The sequence below is a fragment of the Zonotrichia leucophrys genome, chromosome 10 (genome assembly GCF_028769735.1).
Source record: "Zonotrichia leucophrys gambelii isolate GWCS_2022_RI chromosome 10, RI_Zleu_2.0, whole genome shotgun sequence".
Classification (NCBI taxonomy): Eukaryota; Metazoa; Chordata; class Aves; order Passeriformes; family Passerellidae; genus Zonotrichia; species Zonotrichia leucophrys.
The window spans coordinates 6,456,484-6,475,052 of NC_088180.1; the positions used below are offsets into that span (position 1 = coordinate 6,456,484).

The 18,569-nt window shown below is 40.1% G+C and overlaps 1 protein-coding gene across 6 annotated transcripts in view; it reads right to left on the reverse strand.

Moving 5' to 3' along the window:
- Positions 1-18,569, reverse strand: part of RNF111 (ring finger protein 111) — a 44,044-nt gene that overhangs the window by 9,014 nt on the left and 16,461 nt on the right. For 4 of the 6 annotated variants that reach the window (XM_064722148.1, XM_064722147.1, XM_064722145.1 and 1 more), the window contains 8 exons: positions 15,291-15,417; positions 13,441-13,604; positions 10,605-10,802; positions 9,367-9,686; positions 8,322-8,571; positions 6,199-6,550; positions 4,446-4,571; positions 3,665-3,791 (listed from right to left, as the gene is read on the reverse strand). In XM_064722148.1, coding sequence (XP_064578218.1) covers positions 3,665-3,791; positions 4,446-4,571; positions 6,199-6,550; positions 8,322-8,571; positions 9,367-9,686; positions 10,605-10,802; positions 13,441-13,604; positions 15,291-15,417 — 1,664 coding nt within the window. The remainder of the gene's footprint in view (positions 1-3,664; positions 3,792-4,445; positions 4,572-6,198; positions 6,551-8,321; positions 8,572-9,366; positions 9,687-10,604; positions 10,803-13,440; positions 13,605-15,290; positions 15,418-18,569) is intronic. The other 2 variants (XM_064722146.1, XM_064722143.1) reach the window with 1 other exon arrangement.

The window sequence follows — 18,569 nt, forward strand, 5'->3', positions numbered from 1 at the left end:
AGCACACAACTAACAACGTGCTGGGATCTAGTGGCTTACACCTCCAAATCCCTAAGGATTTTCACAATTAAGTGTAAAGACAGCCTCAAACACTCTGAATCAATCCACAGGTAAAGGAACAAAACTAAGGCTCTACAATAGAAGAAAAAGGGAACAGCATATTGAAACTAGATGTGAAACACCTGAGAGAGATTAAGGTACCATAAGAAACTTTAGGTTTGCTTGGGGTTTGTTTTGGTTTTTTTGGGTTTTTTGTTTGTTTTTTGTTTTTAATATGATCCAAAGATCTCCCTCAGACCAAGAAGCTGCAGGTTCCCATATAAATTAAGGAGTCCTTTCAAAGCTTGCATCTATTTCAGAGATATCTCTTATACCATACCTAGCAAACTACAAAGTTCAAATAATTCCCCCACCACTCCTCACCCCTAAAATTCACATTCAAAAGGGCAGAAGAAGCTGCAGTGTCTGGTACCCCATACCCCATAATAAATTACAGGAGTTGCCATCCTGCCCACTCTGATGTGGCAAACAGTGCTGGAGCCCCAAGCCAAAAAGCCTTTCATTAACAGTGCCAAAGGAGCAGCCAAAGGAACCCAGAGTAAACAGAAATAGAAATGGCATCTATCAACACTGGTATCAGAGAAGAACAGGAACAGATGAAAAGCCTTTGTGTCCTGCATCCTTCTTTTCTAATGTTCCATTTGTTATGCCATGCACTGATCCTGAGTCTCCCTAAAAATGATCAGTTAGCAGAATTAGTACTTGTGCAGAAGGGATTTCATTCAACAGCTCTTTCATCAGCACATACATGGCCTTAAAACAGTAACAAAGTCTAAGCCATGGTCACAAAGTAATGATGTTAAATCTAGGAGGGAAGGAGCCTGACCTTTGGATAGATAGGTATGAAGAAAGCTCTTCCTAACTGCTTTTAATCTAGGACTCCTCCTGAAACAACACTTAAACAGGCAGAAGTCTCTTCAATCAAACTAGTAGGAAAGGAGATTTTGTTTCCCCAACCCTCCATTTGGACTGTCAAAGCTGCTGAACACTGATTATCTTCCCCCACATATCTTTATCATTTTGTCTCCCTGAGGATTAAAACTGCAGTCTGCATTCCAGCACTGAGTAGATGAAGATTTGGTTATCTGCATCTAATTAAAGTCAGAAACTGATACAGAGTTAACACAATATCATTAAAGCCCAAACAATCCATTATGTCCTTTACAGTCTGGAAGGGGTTTTAGTACTCCACTGCCAATTGTGCTGCAAGCCATTTCACAAAGTGGATTCAATACTAATGAAATTCTTAGTTGAGTGACTGCATCAGTTACTTTAAAAGACAACTCCCTCTCAAAAAAAGAACAGTTTATGGTATCTGCATCAAAAAATATGACTCGTGAAATCTCTGTTTAGTACCCTCTGTACTTGAAGAAGAAAGCACTCCTTAGAACACCAACAACTTTGCAGAGGGACTGTAATCACAGTTCATCCTCTCCTCCTCCACTCTACTCCTAAAGTTACAGAGAAAAAAACAGGTGGCAGGTGCAAATAATCTGTTGCCTAAAACAGCACTTTTGTTTAAAATTCAGTCAAGTTTGTTGATGAAAAACTTCACTGACTACTTGCTCTCTATTCAAAATAAGTTTTGCTGACAGATCTGCTGTACTCACACATACATGAGAACAAAACCTGTGACTTTCTTTATTCCCACAGAAGGGGTAGAATCATCAAAAGGCATTTGTAATGCTTTGAACTCATTGTATATATAACTTCTAGCAGAGCTCTAACCTGCCTTCATGTTCTCCTAGTGTGTGAATACATTTTAAATTAGTCAAAGACTCTACACAACTTCAAAGCCACAGTGCTGGGTCTCATCACAGCAAGGCTCAAATCAGATCCCAAGCACTGGAGGAGTTCCTGTGCTGCTCAGAGCATCCTGTTCTGACCAAACATGCTGGCAGTGCACTGTGTGCAAGGCCTCAAAACACAAACTTCAGTTTCACTCAGCCCCTCAATTACTGTTATCAGGATCAAATATCCCCACACAAACTCTTGCACAAATTTCTGTGGACTTAAAGACCCTCATTTCATCTGCCACTTTTACTAATTAGTAACTGCAGTTGCCAAGCAGAGGGGCATAAATCCCTAAAATATTTTATCACACACTCAGGAAATACTTCTGAACATTCCCTATCATAGCTTTCTTCTCTACTGCTAAAAAGATGAAGTGTGGGGTCCCAACTACTTGCTTACACAACATTTTAGCTGTAGGAATACCCCAATTACAATTAAAATTCTCATCAGACTGTAATATAAGTATCATCTAAACTCCTTAATTTCTAGAAACTTCACAGTGATAATTAAAGTAAATCCCACAGATTATTTATTACCCCTGATAAAAAGTACAGTTCCCTGAACTATTAGGAGGGAATCTAAAGCAGCTGATGTTGTCTGTTACAGTACAACACATTAAATAAATATGAGAGTGTAAAGCATCTTTTATCCACTTGAAAAAGCAGACACCTAACTGAAGAATGCAGAAAAACTTAATTTGAAGAGATGATGCACAGGAGAAGGTTTTGCATTAAAAATCTCACTGGCTACACTAAAATACCAAATTCTACAGACTGCTTTAGAAAGTCTGTGCTAAGGATGTCAGCAGCACCCACAAATGACCAAGCCTCATTTATCAGGGAGGTACTCAAGGATCATCAAATCTGGTAGTTAAAGAGTGAGGAACAAGCAATGCAGGACCAGACTGGAGACAGTTACTACAGTTTGGTTGTAAAGCTACAGTTCAAGCCCCAAATGTCAATCCAGGCTACAAACAGAGGAATTTTGAAAGGATGAAACTTGCAGGGTTTTTTCATTATAATTTTAGCATTCATTTACAGATAAACTCAAAATTTTGCTCAGATTATCTAGCTTTAAGAGGATTAAACATTCTTGCTTGACCACACAGAAACACTAAATATACTCAAACTAAGTCTGCTTCTTGGTGAATTTTCATTAAACAAAATTAAGAAAAATTTTAACTAAACCTATAAGCATTCTTTCAAAAATAATACTCTGTAACAAGAGTAAAAATATGCTAGTTTGTTTTGGTTTTCCACTGCAGATTAAAAAAAATTACGTGTAACAGGGTGTGTGACCTTACTGCCACACTTCCTGCAGATTGTAACACTTCATGCTACAGAATTATATACTTGATCACACAGAATTAGGCTGATGAATAATAAATATTATTTTGAAAACAATCAAATCTCTAGATGAAATTCTAGTTGTGTGTATACACACCTCAAAAATAAAGAATCAGTGCTAATTCTCATGCACTGGGTGGAAAGTTGGTACTTTAACCAATCCAAAACTGAATAATCTAAACTTTAAAAATCAGATGCAGAGGGTCAATGCATTGCAATGCAAGTGACAATTTAATTCAAGTATATTTCATTTTACAAGAGCTGAAGTTAGAAATGTAGGTGTCCCTATACTGTCTCCTCTTACTACACAATGGGCCTGTTCAAGCACCCTCACTGGGAGCAACACATGGACAGACAGTGAAATATTTTCAGATAAGCACTTTGCAGCAATGTATACACATCCATTTTCTCACAAACAAAATCAAAAATCAATGATTATAATTTTCCATAAGCTATCTCCTTACCATTAGAGGAAGAGCTCCTATTTGCAAGTGATGCAGTCGAGGAGGTGCATGGTAGTGGGCCAGGTGAGGATGCAAGGGCCCTGGAGGGTAGGTAGCTGCAGTCACACCAGCTTCAATTCCTAGTTCCCTGTCACATGAATGAAAGTGGCATTACAGTAAAGGAACAGCTTGCCTGCTTGGTACAATCCCACTGCTTTGGAGACCTTACAACACACTACAACTACAACAACAGTTTCATGTACAATTTTTTTTTAAGCCATATTTAAATTTTGCTGAAGAATCTTGCTATCATAACTAAAAGCTATTTTTAAAACAGCTGTGAAGATTTAGTATTAAAAAAAACTAGAAAACTCCACATTTACTGAGCCAAATAATATTATCCATGTGGAGTCTTCCCTGCAGCACATGCTGTGGGAACAGCAGCTGTCATGCATGCACCTCTTCACTAATGGGCCAAACGTATTTTTTTAAATAATAAATATATTGTGGAATGTAAGTGCATGCTCATAACTGGGCCTGATGCAATTGTAAATAAGCTCAAACAAAGAGGGGAGAGAACATACTAGTCTGTACTACAAAACCTTAAAAAACACTAGAAATACATTTAAGATATTGAGTACTCCAAGTAATATTTCAAAGCCCTATCAACAACTACAAACTTTAAACTACAGGTGCATGCAGCAGCTTTTAAAAGCACAGCCAGCATTATCAGCACAGTGATCAGCACATTCTGGTCTCCTGCCCAGAGTCCCAAGGGCTCAAGTAGTGTCTGATTGCTCACCAGGCAGATCTCTCTGGAGCCTGTCGAGGATGGGAAGACATAGTCTGAGGCACATGGATGTGATGCCCATGACCATAATTGGGATGCATTCTGTGAGGATGTGGAGGAGGCCGCTCATGAGCACGTCTATAACAACAAAGAACAGCCACAATTAATTTCAAGTATTTTTTAGTGTGAAGAAACCAACACCCATAACCAAAATGTTACAGATGGAGCTACTACAGTGCCTTTAAAGTAAACTCACCTTGTAGTATTTTAATTTCTGCTTTAGATATAAGTTACAAGTTAATTTAAACCCAGATTTCATATTCAGAACCAAACCAGCTTCAGCTACAGTGACCTGCCCTTCACTTGGCAGTCATGGCTGCAGAGACTGAGCAAGTATTTAATCCTAACCTCAAAGGGCAGGCAGGAAAGGAAGGGCCACATGACATCCATGCTCAGATTCAGTGTCATTCACAGCTCTGCTGCAGATTATTTCTAGTAAAACTATACCAGCAAAAGTAATTAGGGGAAACTTAATACACTAATCAGAGGACATTTTCCTTGAAACATGTTTGCATCATAGCTCAGGTAAACTGGGCACACAGTTTTTATCCATGCCAGCTGGTACAGAACAACTATGGATTTGAAAAAAACACTGAACTCCTGCAGACTGATTTCTGTTACTTTCCCACTTTACCACAACATCACCATCAACATTTGCCTAAATTTCCTAGAAGTGTTCATATTTCTATACAAATTCACTAAGCTGCAGAACTGCCAATATTCACAACTCCAATCCCCAAACTACTGGAAAATGTCCAGATCTGATAAGATAGCTAGCACAATTATTTTTTCCAAAAATGCTACCTTGCTGTCTCACAGCCACTGGCTTCTCTGTCACATGCCATTTGTGGGCAGTTACTGCCTATAGATACTTCACCTGGAAACTGCCTCAAAAGCTGCAGTTAAAGCCAAATTCTCTTTAAGCATTAACTTCTAAACGAGTTTCAAGTTAGTTATGAGTCAAATTTGTATAACAAAGTCAGGAGAAACAACTAGAGAGCTCATTCCTGAAATTCTCTTAGATATTTAAACACATTACTTGCAGAATTAAAACAAGCTCAGCTACTCTGTGAAAACAAAGCTACTAGTGACCTGATACTACTAATATCAACTATTATTTGATGATACTAGTATCAAATATCTAGTTAAGCAACAATAGTAGCATGACTTTGTAGCTACATTGCACATTGACCACATTCTCAGTCTCCTCTTCTAAAGCAAAAGGCATACTAAAGATATATAAGTATCTAATGTGAATTAAACCCAGTATATGGTACCTTAGATAATTTGTTCATTTTATTTTAAAGTACTGGTTATATAAAAAGAATCTTAACTGCATCAACAAGGCAAAACATACTGTCAAGAGACATTTGACCAGAGTTTACGATGTACTCTCCAGGCTGTGGAGCTTGAAAAGGAATTCCTGCTTATCATCCAGAGTGACGGGCAGGAGAAACAAGCTCCCCTTATCCTGCATGCCCCTTTGTGCCTTACCTGGACACTCTACTGAGAGGTGTAACGGAGCAGGGTCAGTCCTAATGCTCACGTGACTGTCAGCATTTGTAAAGACACCTCTTACCATGGTTCAACACTAACAGTCCCTAACCATGCAATTTACAGTTTGAGAGTCACATGCAACATTTTACAAACCTGAGGGAAATGCATTATATGTTTAGCTATTGTTCTGAGTACATTTGTGACATACGTTGGGTGTTGCATCATCCTTCTTCTCTGGACCTCCATCCTCTGGATCACTTCATGAGGATGTAGCCTCTGTGCTGGAGGTGCTGTTGCAGGGATGTGATGGGATATGGGCTGGTGTGTTGCAGGGAGATGCTGTGGTATTGGAGCAGCTGCATTGGCCAAAGGATGAGTTGGTGGTGGAGGTGGAACAGGATGAGAAGATGCATGAGAGGAGATTGAAGGATGGAAGGGATGCACTGGATGAGGGATAACATAATCCACTTGAGGTGGAGGCTGCGGCTGCGGAGGAGGATTTCCATGAGAGTGAGGACATGCAGAAGCTTGATGGTGAAGAGGTCTGGTCAAGGAAGCATCTGCAACGAAAACATAAGGCGCTTTTAATTTGGTCAATTTTGGTCAAATTTATTTTAAGAAGTATCTTCACACAGGCATTTCAGTATTATCACATCAGTTTAAACAGTGGAAACATGGGAATATGTGTTTATGCAACTTTTTAATAAAGTGATTCTACAAATATACCCTACAAGAAATCTGCATTTTCTGCAGCCAAAAGCATTCTGTTTTCCAATACTGGCAAAAAGAAGAAAAAAAAATCTGTGTGATACCAACTGGAAAAGGTACATAGAAATGTTTGGGTTGGAAGGGACTTCAAAGATCACCTTGTTCCAAGCCCCTGCCATGGACTGGGACACCTTCAACTAGACAAGGCTGCTTCAAGGCATGTCCAGCCTGTCCCTGAACATTTCCAGGGAAGGGGCAAACACAGCTTCTCTGGGCAAGTTGTGCCAGAGCCTCACCACCTTCACAGGGAGGAATTTCTTCCTTAAACCTGATCTAAATTTACTCTTCCAGTTTAAAGCCATTCCCTGGTCCTATCACAACAAGCCCTTGTCAAAGGTCTCCCTTCAGCTCTCCTGGAACCCCTTTAGGCACTGGGAGGTGCTATAAGGTCTCCCCAAAGCCTTCTCTTTGCGAGGTTGAACAATTCCAACTCTCTTAGCCTGTCCTTGGAGCAGAGATGTTCCAGCCCTCTGAGCACCTTCATGGTCCTCCACAGACTCACTCCAACAGGCTTGCCCTCCTTGTGCTGAGGAGCCCAAACCTGAAGCACTACTCCAGGCGGGGTCTCATGAGGGAGGAGTAGGAGGATAGAATCTCCTTCTATATTACATTTGTTGTTTAATCTTTAAAAGTTTAATCCCCATCCTTCTGGGTTCACTATTCTACAGAGACAATAAATTTTGAAAAAAAAAGAAATCACAATCAAACAAATTATTCTGCTAAAGCAGATCTCACTGGAGGGATGGGTCAAGGGATCAACCAAGGAAAATGGAATAAAAAGCCAGTGCTAGAATAGAAAGGAGATGAAAAATATTTTCACAGTAAACACAGTTTTGAAGTCTCAGTGTTATTATAGTCACTCATAATAAAATATTTTAACTTTACCTTGGTCCTGTTCAAACCCCCTAACTGTTTAAAATATTTCTCAATCTCTGTTTTGCTAGGCCAGCTCTAGGACCAATGCAAGCAGGCTGGAGTGTTCCCCTGCTGCCAGGGCAGTGTGTCAGGCAGAGTGCATGCAGTGGTGCCAGCAGTACTCACAGGGACAGTGCAGACAGCGCGTGCAGTGTCAGTACTCACAGGGACAGTGCGTGCAGTGTCAGTACTCACAGGGACAGCGCGTGCAGTGTCAGTACTCACAGGGACAGTAAATGCAGTGTCAGTACCCACAGGGACAGCGCGTGCAGTGTCAGTACTCACAGGGACAGTAAATGCAGTGTCAGTACCCACAGGGACAGTAAATGCAGTGTCAGTACCCACAGGGACAGCGAGTGCAGTGTCAGTACTCACAGGGACAGCGCGTGCAGTGTCAGTACCCACAGGGACAGCGCGTGCAGTGTCAGTACCCACAGGGACAGCGAGTGCAGTGTCAGTACTCACAGGGACAGTAAATGCAGTGTCAGTACTCACAGGGACAGCGAGTGCAGTGTCAGTACTCACAGGGACAGCGAGTGCAGTGTCAGTACTCACAGGGACAGCGAGTGCAGTGTCAGTACTCACAGGGACAGCGCGTGCAGTGTCAGTACTCACAGGGACAGCGCGTGCAGTGTTTGCAGTACTCACAAGGAGAGTGCATGTAGTGGCGGCAGGAGGAGAGCGATGCCTGGGGCGGCGGCTGTGGCTGTGCCACGATGCCCGAGCCGTAGCCGTCGATGGGCAGGGCCTGGCTGGGCCCCGCGCCCGCCTGGTGCCCGTAGAGCGCCGTGCGCGACGACGAGCCGGGGCAGCACGGGTCAAACGCCGACGTGCCGTGGAAAGCGCCGCTGCCGTGGCTCCTGATACCACTGCTGCTCAAGTCTACTGGCAATGCCTGCTGCAGAAACAAACCAGCTTTTTTAAGCCACTCTTTAGACACTGAAGGCAAAGTCATATTCAAACATCAGATTTCAAAAAAATAAAAACAAGCAACTGGGATCCAAATTTTGAAGTTTTACTGTTTGACTCTGGAACATTTTTTATTCTTATTCCTAAATTCATTAATCAGCTGAGAGACTAACTTCCTTACACTAGACTCTGTAAAAACCAGCCAAAAACTGCCCCCCAAATACCCCCAACACCCCCCAACCAAACTAAAAACCCCAACAAAAACCCCTACAGTAGATAAATAACATTGATAGTTCTGCATACTGTAACTTAGCACAGTATTGTTCTTTCCTATGACTGTACTGTTTTACAGCTGTGATTTAATTACTGAAAAACAATGCTTTTAGAGGAGCAACTTTTTTATACTTTTTATATACAGGACATTAGATTTGACATTTTTCTTCTCTCAAAGCAGCTCAATGATTTGCACTGCAGAACTGCTATGATGGGCAGAATATTTCAAGGTAATTATGTTAGGTTTGCTATGCAGTCACTCATCTTACAGCCATTAAGAGGTCAGCCATCAATAATTACTTGAAGGGTTATGTCTTTCCATAAAATTTCAGGGGTTTGTGTTTATATATATTACAGCTCAATTTTTCCTTTTAGCTCCCTTGTATAACGCCTGATGCAGAGCAAGCGAGTAATTTCTAATTCAGCATCTTTATCCTAATCCCTCCTATCTGGAACAACTTGAAATCCCAAGTCACAAGGTGTGATTGTGAGTCACAAGGATTAAACATGCCTGCTCGTGGTAAGTGGTGCCAGAACTGCTGCTTGCTCCACACGGGGCAGGCACAGGAGGAGGCCTTTCCACAGGGCAGCTGGAGTCACTGAACGAAGGAGACAGCGGCACAGCTGGGTGAGGGTTGTGGTGGTGATGGTGGTGGTGCTGGAAGTGGTGGCCATGCTGCTGGAAGCAGCTGGTATGTGGGTGTCCCAATGCATGATGAGTCTGTGAAGGCCCTCCACAAGGAGAATGCTGAGGGCAGCACGATGGCAGCCTTGGCATGGCCGGAGGGCCAGTTTCCAGTGTCGAATTAGATGCAGCTCTTCTTACTTCATCTTGAAGACAAAGTTAATATTGAAGTGAAAAATTAGTAAAGCTGATCACTGTAAAGCAGTGACTTAAATAGAAACAAAACACCCTGTACCTCACAGTTAAGTATTTAACCAATTGAAAACTAGACTGTCCTGGTTCAGGGCAAATCTGGGAGAGAACAAGATGATTGGGGATAAAAGCATCATATAGTCAACCCAGGACATAGACTGTAACAAAGCAAACTAGATACACAAAGTAGTATTTAGCTATACCTGCCACATGAACCTAAACTGAATGGTTCAGGTGGAAGTACTAATGGCAACCACTGGAGGACAGGAACTGACACTTGCCTTAGTCTACAAATTTAAGGCACGTCATCAGCAGGGAAAGGAAGAAAAATTGTTACTGTGGTCAGTGTGCAGAGACCTCAAATTCCTGTGCAACTGTGGTCCACCCAGGTTAATTGTCCCTCACCACACTTGCAGACAGGGCAGCTTTGTTCCAGTGATGTCATCAGTGCTCTCTGTATATACAGCTCTATATAAATGTGCTCCCAGGGGGTTATCCACAGCAGGAGATATACTCAAGGAATCCAGATACATCCTTCACTTTCTTACAACATACATTGAAATAACACTTCTGTAACACACTGAAATGAGAAGCTTAATTCCCAGTGAACTACATTCCACCTCCTCAAAAAGCAAGGATGTGGTTTGTTCTGTATAACCAAATCATTCCAACAGGCACAAACAGAAGGCTCCAGCACATTTCCTGTATCTTTATGGAGAAATCAATGGTCTTTTTCAGATTCCTGTCCTCTCAGCTTACTACTGTTAGGTTCAGTACTAGAAGCTCACATGGGATTTAATTTAGAGAATGCTGATTAACTTCCTCTACCCTCCTTTGTACTCAGAGGCAACACAACAGAGCTCATTCTGTACCTCCAGTTGAAGTGCCAGCAGTGCTGCCACTGGGGAGACTGGGAGTGGTCTCTGGTGCTGCAGAGGGCTGGCTGCTGGAGACGTTGGGAGCTGCATCAGAGGCCTGCTCTGAGGTAGAGGTACTGGAGCTGGTAGTGGAAGCAGAACTCACGGCCTGCGGCTCCACTCGAGCTGATGTGGTTGGCACAACTGTCGGCTCTGGTGAAATAAAAAAGCTTTCATGTTCTCTAAGCTTTAAAAGTGCTGAGGATTTTTTATTGTTGTTCCTGCTTTTGAACCATTTTACAAGACATTCGCGATTCTGGCCTTGCCAGAAGCTAAGAAAGTCAGAACATAAAAACCTGACAGGCTTGTGTGTGGAAAGAAAATTATCTTTTTTTCCTCTCTTGCTTTTTTAATCTACTCACGTTTAAATAATTAACATAAAATCAATTCTCAACCAAATCTGACATTTAAGTTTTATTTACTGGATAAAAAAGCTCCTACTAGAAAAGAGATTAAATTACTTGAGTACTTTACAATAAAAACGCTTGCTGATATGTTCCATTAATCCACAGGCAAACTACTCTATGATTAAGTATTATCCTTATAACTTTCTATTGCCTATGAAGAACAGAACAACTTTTAGACCACTCACCAAGAACAGCATGACATCTAAGCTAGCAGTACTACTTTACAAACTTCCATCATTCCAGATGCATTGTACTAAAGGCTTTAGCAAGATAAACTTGGTTTCTAGTCTCAACACATGCTAAAAGCAGATTATCAATATTTGAGACTTCTCTTAAAGGTACATACCTGTTCATATTACATATTGCAAAGCTAACAGTGAGCAATGTATCCTGGAAATCCAAAGCACTTGATGAGTCTTGTCCTTTACTAGATAATTGTAAACAAGTTAAAGTTTAAAACTATACTTGGTGGCATAATTAGAATTTAGTTTTGAAAAAGACTTTGACTATAAGTTTGAAATTTTTCTTAAGTAATGCAAGGCAATGACATGACTAAGAATATAAGATACCATAAAAGGGAAGATTATCAGAAACAGCTCAGTTTTTTTTAGTAAAAACGTTTGCATGGATATCAGGGGGGAAAAAAGCATCAAAAAACTTCAAATACTTCCTTTACACAGAGTCTCAAAATAAAATATGAGTAGTTTTCAAGACATCTCTCTATATCTAGCAGGAATATCAGCAACTCAGTGAGCAAAGGAATAAATGTATCTTCTCCCTCACAAGTCTTCCAACTCATCACATTAAAAAAACATGATCTGATATCTACATTTAGATTCCTCTTACTTTTAACATGGCCTCCCAATATACTAATTATTTTAAGGACAATGTTTTGGGTGAAATATATTAATGTTTAAATTCAGAAAATGAGCAACTTTATAGAACATGTATAGCCTACAATGAGGAGTGATCAGGCAGTGCTCAGCCAGTGGCCACCCTGAGTTCCCTCAGGCTCAGGTTCCCCACCAGCCCTTACAGACACCTCTGATTCTCCCCTGCCCAAACTACTGAAAAACAGGGGCCTTGGGCCATTGTGAACTACGAGCTAAGAGAAACTGGATTTCTCAACTCACTGCCCAGACACTGGCCCAGGAAAATAAAATGAGATGGGATCTTTATGCTCAGGGAAGCAGCCAGCCAAGTTTTAAGACCAGTATCTTTGATGAAATAGGTAAAGTTGGGCTAAACTCCTTTTACGGTGTTAATTCAGAAGTCCAATCATTTAACACTAATTCATGTGTGAAATTTGATGCCTAAAACCAAAAATAGTATTCCTTAAATCCTGCAAGATTCATCTTAGGCATTTCCTCTGGAAGGCAGGAGAAACAGCCAGTCTTTAACACACATATTACAGAAGTGCATTTTAAAAATAACTCGGTTTCTGAATCCAAGACTAAATTCTATAATATGAATTTTAAGAGTAAAGTAAAGCAATAGAAACCTACACTGCACTCCTTCAACAATAGAGCTGTTGGGATATTTCACAGTAAATACCTAAAATGAACGATCCGTACATCAACTCATCCTCTACCTTAAGTCATTAACCAACCAAAATTATTCTCAAGCCTTTCTGACTCTCCATCCCACCCCAAAAAACACAACTTGAAGAATTAGATACTGCACAATACTAAGCTTGCAATGCACTCGGGCAGAACCACAAGAGAACAAAGCTTCTGTTCACATTACAAATAACATGCACCAAAGAAATCCCCAAAACCACCACCATCTGCAAATGCAAATGTGCAAAAACGTACATGAGCTTCAGTTTTTCCTTCTCCCAATTTTATGGTAATTGGTAAGTTTCTCTTATGATCTTCAGCAGGAATAGACTTATTAAGTGTCAGCAGGTTTTAATGTTAGGAACCAATGAAAGGTTACAGCTTCAGAAACCTAACACACTTTACTAGTTTAGGGTTGGGCTTTTCTTTTTTTAAAAGCTATTTTTACTTCAAGGCCTGAAAGAACAGTCACTATTCCAAAGCATAGGCAATGATAGACTTTCCTTTTATAGTGTTGCATTGAAGTAAGTGCATATTTTTCAAGAAGTAGTTCCAACCTGTTCTGTAATTTCTGCCTGGTGAGTCAGCCCTCAGACACACACCCAAGGCAGCTTTGGAAGAAAAACTGTATCTTTAGATCTAAAAGACCCATTGAAAACAGCTAAACTTTAAATTTTGAAAGGAAGGGCACATTATCTGACAGGTTTGGAAACAGACATTAGAAATCAGACTTAGAAGGGTACCTTCTATCTGATGCAATTAACTCCAGCGCCCTTACAGCGCCCATCCTGCTCCTGCAGAGATTTCTGTGACAATGCCACTCACCATCCTCATCCACGGTGAGGTCCACGACTTCGGCGGCGTTCTGCCGCAGGGGCTGGATGACGGTGGAGACCCTGCTGCGGGAGCGCTGCTCCGGCGGCCGCGCCGCGTGCGAGCTGGAGCCCGCGGCCCAGTGCGAGCGCGCGTGGCCGAGCGCCGAGCGGGACCTGCGCGGGGGGACACCTCAGTGCTGGCCTCAAACTGGCCACCAGTCATTTCTGCTCCTCCTCTCTGAGGAGCTACTCGCAGATTTTTATTATTAGAAAAGCATTTTATTACATTGAGATACCCCATGACTCCATTTTCACAAATTCTACTGCAGCCTTTACCAGAGCACATAACAGCAATTGCCCAGCATGGGGAGTTTAAAGGTCCCTAAGCCATGGCCCATGTACATGCAGATATCTTTAAAAAAAAATCACTGTGAAACCCTACAGCCATGGCCAGGCAGCAACTACAGCTGAAATTGTTTTGGGTTTGTAAACAGTAATTGAAGAGTCTCCAAATCCTATACTGCTCCTGTGCAGTCTGAAACAGCTATAAAAGGTCTATAAATGATCTATAGGTCTATAAACAATGACAGACCTATGAAGACACTAAAAATTTGTAAACATTAAATACTTTTGCATGCTAACCTGTGACAAGAGTACTTTCAGAGGACAATTTTTATACTTCAAATTTACAAAATGTCGTGACTCTACAAAATCTCTGGACCTTTCCCCCAATATGATTTTGTTCCCTCTCTTTGGAGAACAAACACAGCTTTTTGTGATACTTAAACTAAAATGCAATGTGGCTTGAGGAGATCCTAAGCCTGTAACCATATCTAAGGAAAGGGATGGGTTTATCTGTTTTATATCACACAGCACCCATTCTGTTCAGTTCAGCCATGCAAACCCCAACACTCAAGACAATGATTTTTGGAGTGCATATCCTCTTTGAAGCATACAGTCTTTAATTAAGGGAAGAGTATTTTTACAGTCTTGTATTTACCATTGCACTCCCAAAAAACTTTGATTCTCCAGTATTTACATCAATCAAGTGGCTCTTATTTTCCAATTTGGAAAAACAATGTACTCAGACTTCAGAAATTCAGACGAGGAAAACGTGAAGAAAAAGGAATGACTTCACTGAAAACAAACAAAGCCCACTGCACAAATCACCATGGAGCTACTGCTCTTTTGGCTGGAGCACTGCAGAAGGTGAGGGAAGAAAGAATTAATTTTTTCAAGTCTTAAGACTATTAGAGAAAACACATCTTATTGATGCTAGGAATATATGAAGCTGTTTATTTTTTACAAGCATCTAGCTTTAGGTAGGTTTGAATTTGAAGTTTTCTTCAAGAAACTCCACTTCAATAGATTCTGTAAAATCTAAGAATATGGAACAAAACTTCCAGAGATTCTTGGAAGAACAGGAAAGCATATACAGCAGCAGCAGCTTCAAAAAAGTAGGCTGCTTTCCTGAGAAATGCTGAGCTAATCCCTAGATAGTCAACTCAGCCTACACAGGCTCTCTCTAGGATCTCACTGTGCAGCTTTGCTTCCCCCAAATCCTGCACACCAACCACACTAATACAGCCACCTCAGCTACTCCAGATTAGTTCCATTCTCAGGCTTTGGCAAAGCTGTGCTTTGGGTTTTTTGTCCTTACTTTGTTTGGGGGTTTAGGATTGGGGCTTTTTGTTATTGACTGGGTTTTGTTTGGCTTGGTTTTTTTAATAAAAAATTCATACTGTGCATTCTGGTTAGAATTCCAGTGACATTACCTTATGGGCTTTTAATGGCACAAACATTGAGACAAAACTCAGAGACAAGCAAGACTTTATTAATGCAAAAAGATGCAAATCTCACCTGTAGTTTTCACCAACTGTGACAATCTCCACTTCACTGTCTGTTGAGGTAACATTTATTTCTTCGTTAGCAGTGACTTGGGGAGTGGAGGATGCTTCAATCACCACAACATCTTCATCAATACTTCCTGATGAGGAAAAAGGAAGAAGAAAGTTTCCATACTTTATTTATACTTCATTCACCAACCGTCATTATAAGAGATTATTTTTCACAGATTTAAAATATAAGTAGGCAGAGAATTCCATGGTGTATGTCAAAACCTTAGGTGCAACTGTCAAACACATGACCTAATTATTAAAGGGAGCAATTCTGCTCTAAATACTGAAGGAAAAAGAAAGAAGGAGACAGAAGACTGAATATGAGGTAGGTATGCAAGCTTGCATTAAAAGCATTAAAAGCAATTGCAGTGAATTTTATTATCTGTAACACCAAAAAAATTCAGTCTTTTAATATAAAGACAGAACAAACTTACAAGCTAGCAAAGTAGTAGTGGTTTGTTAGCATTAACAGCTTTTTTAAAAAAAATGTTTTTTAGAGGTATCAGTCTCAAGGCTAAATATTGACAACAGAAGAAAAATGATCCACCAACTACTTAAAAAAAATATTCTTTTAGTGTTTATAAACATCTTTGTATCTAGACTTTTTGTGGCATTCACAATCTGTACTAGACAGAGGAAGATAAAATTAAACTGAGAATGATAAAAAACAGCAACTGAAACCCCACAAAAGAGACAAGTTTTCTTAGGAAACAACTTCCACTTCAGGAATAATGGTTACAGTTCCAGCCTAACAAGCAGACACATGAAATACTTCTCTAGAGCTGCAACACGGGCAGTGACAAGTCTGAGCCATCTACAAGAATTAAATTGAGCTATGGATTATTCACTGAGCACAAAAGAACTAAAAAAAATGAGCTGTATAGCTTAGAAATCACTAACTATCATTTTGGTTTCTGCAAATTGCCTCAAGGAAGTGCTTGAAGAATTTGGTCTCATTCAAGTCAATACTTCCACCCTGTATGCACAGACTGTTCTCAGCTGCTTCACCCTATGAGAAAGATTATTCATTTTTATCAGTTTTTCTGCTTTGAAAACAACTCAAACTGCATTACCTGTTTTCCAAAGGCCTTTGTTTCTGACCATACTTATCTCAGAAAGATTGTTGGCTAAAGTTGTAAAGAATGATGCTTCCAAATACTGATACTAACAAAACTCTGGCAATAGGAAGTAGCGAGGAACAAAATCAGTTCTCACAACTTGCATGAAAAGTTTGGGGAAAACTAAAAATACCACACGGTCTAAAAAACAAAACAACATTCCAAAACTGAAAATACCAAAAGGCCAGTTACTCAGAGTGAAAGGTAGCAGCTAAAGCCAGCAGCACATCCAAAGGAATGCAAACATTGTGCCTATCAGGGCAGACAAGCAACAGCTTCCTCACACAGAACTATCTCAGTCACTAAATTTATCTGCTGTCAGACAAAACCACCAGCCAAGCAGCTGGGAAAAGGTCCCTGAGAAAAACCCCCAGCTCCTCCTTCCATCTCCCAGAGCTGCACTTCTCTGAAATACAGTAATTTTCAGAGCACTCCTCAGAGTCCACATGTCCTGAGGTTGAGTATTTATTGAAATTTAGGACAGATGCCAAAGTAGGAAGAGTTAGGCTTAAATATGATTTTGTTACTTCAGAAAACAAAGGACTTCTCCTTGAGGACAGAATCATCTAGAATGTAGATCTATACTGAAATTCACCCAGTGTGCACCTCTACTGAAATTCTGACACAAGCTCATGAAAACCAAAGGGAATTCTTGACTATCTACACAATTCAGACACCTTTCTCAATTTTCAAAAGCTCATTTTATTCAATTGTTTTTTAAGCACTCCTTTAGCTGAGAGGTGATTGGACCAACTACACAAATCAGACTGGTACTGAATGAACAGGTTTTGTGACTTCCAAACTAACAAATAAAATCTTTAGGAAAACAGTCAAAGTTGCTCCAAGTAGGATACAGCACAGATATAGTTCAGAGACATGCAACTTCCTACTGTTCATGCCTCTGAAAACACCTTCCTAAGTCAAAAGCACAAACTGATGAAGTTTTCATCCCATTAAATACTTTCCTATACAAGGAACCAATACTTTCTTCAAAATTAAGCAGAAAAACGACTATAAACTATGTAAATATTTAATTGTTTTATACAGTCCACCATGATACAGTATAATTCATTTTTTTTTAGCACATACCAGTCACTGGCCAGTCATCTGTCTGTAAAGAACTTCAAGCAAAATTTAAAGCATGAATAGCTCACACATCAGTGCATCCCCTGAGTGACTGAAGCTGTAAGAAGGCAGCTAAATCCGGATAATTACAGAGTTAACCACCCCATTCCTCAGCTCCTGAGGGTTATCTCACTTCAAGAAGAGTCACTGCACTGCTGACAGCAAAACAGCTACACAGATGGAAGAGATGTATTCTGCACTACTTTCAGAATAATACCTATGGCTACAAAACAAACAGAAAATCATCCTCCTGCAGGCATGCATTATTTCTTTGTCATCTTCTGAATCACAGAACACATCAAGAAAATTATACTCTAGTTATTTGTGAGTAAATTAACCTTCAGGCCACCACTGAAAGACTCAGTCTGCATTTCAAATGAGTTTCTTAAAAACAAAACTTCTCTTGAAAATCAAAGTAAGGATTTTAATAGTTTGCACAGAATTTGAGGTGTTTGATTCCCTTCTCACATCTACTATGTGAGAATATTTACACATCTATTATGTAATAATATTTCATAGTGCATTTTCAAGACACCAATTTCAGTTTGCAAGTTTTGCATTTCCCATTCAGACCTTTCAATAGCCATTAGTAATTAAGGTCTGCATGTGACTATTAATCAGAAATAATCAGTAACTTCTTCACATAAGTTTTTCCCCCTCTTTTAAAAGCCTTTTCTATGATGGAAACCTAATGCTCAGCTGGCCTAGGGGAAGGGATAAACTGCACATGCTTGAATCCAAATCTGAACACGTGTAAAACTGTAATCCTCTCTGAAAAATAAAAACACACTCTCATCCAGGCCTTACCTCACCAAACCAGTAAATTTGCTATAATAAAGTGCCTTTGTAAGCAGAATATAACTTTTATAATAAAATAAATATTATATTGGACTTTAAAGTTCAATACTTAGGCCAGTAAATGACATATTTTTCCCTAGAAAGTTGTAAGGTTACTTTACAGCAGAAATTGCTATGTGCCAGTGATAGACCAACTTGCT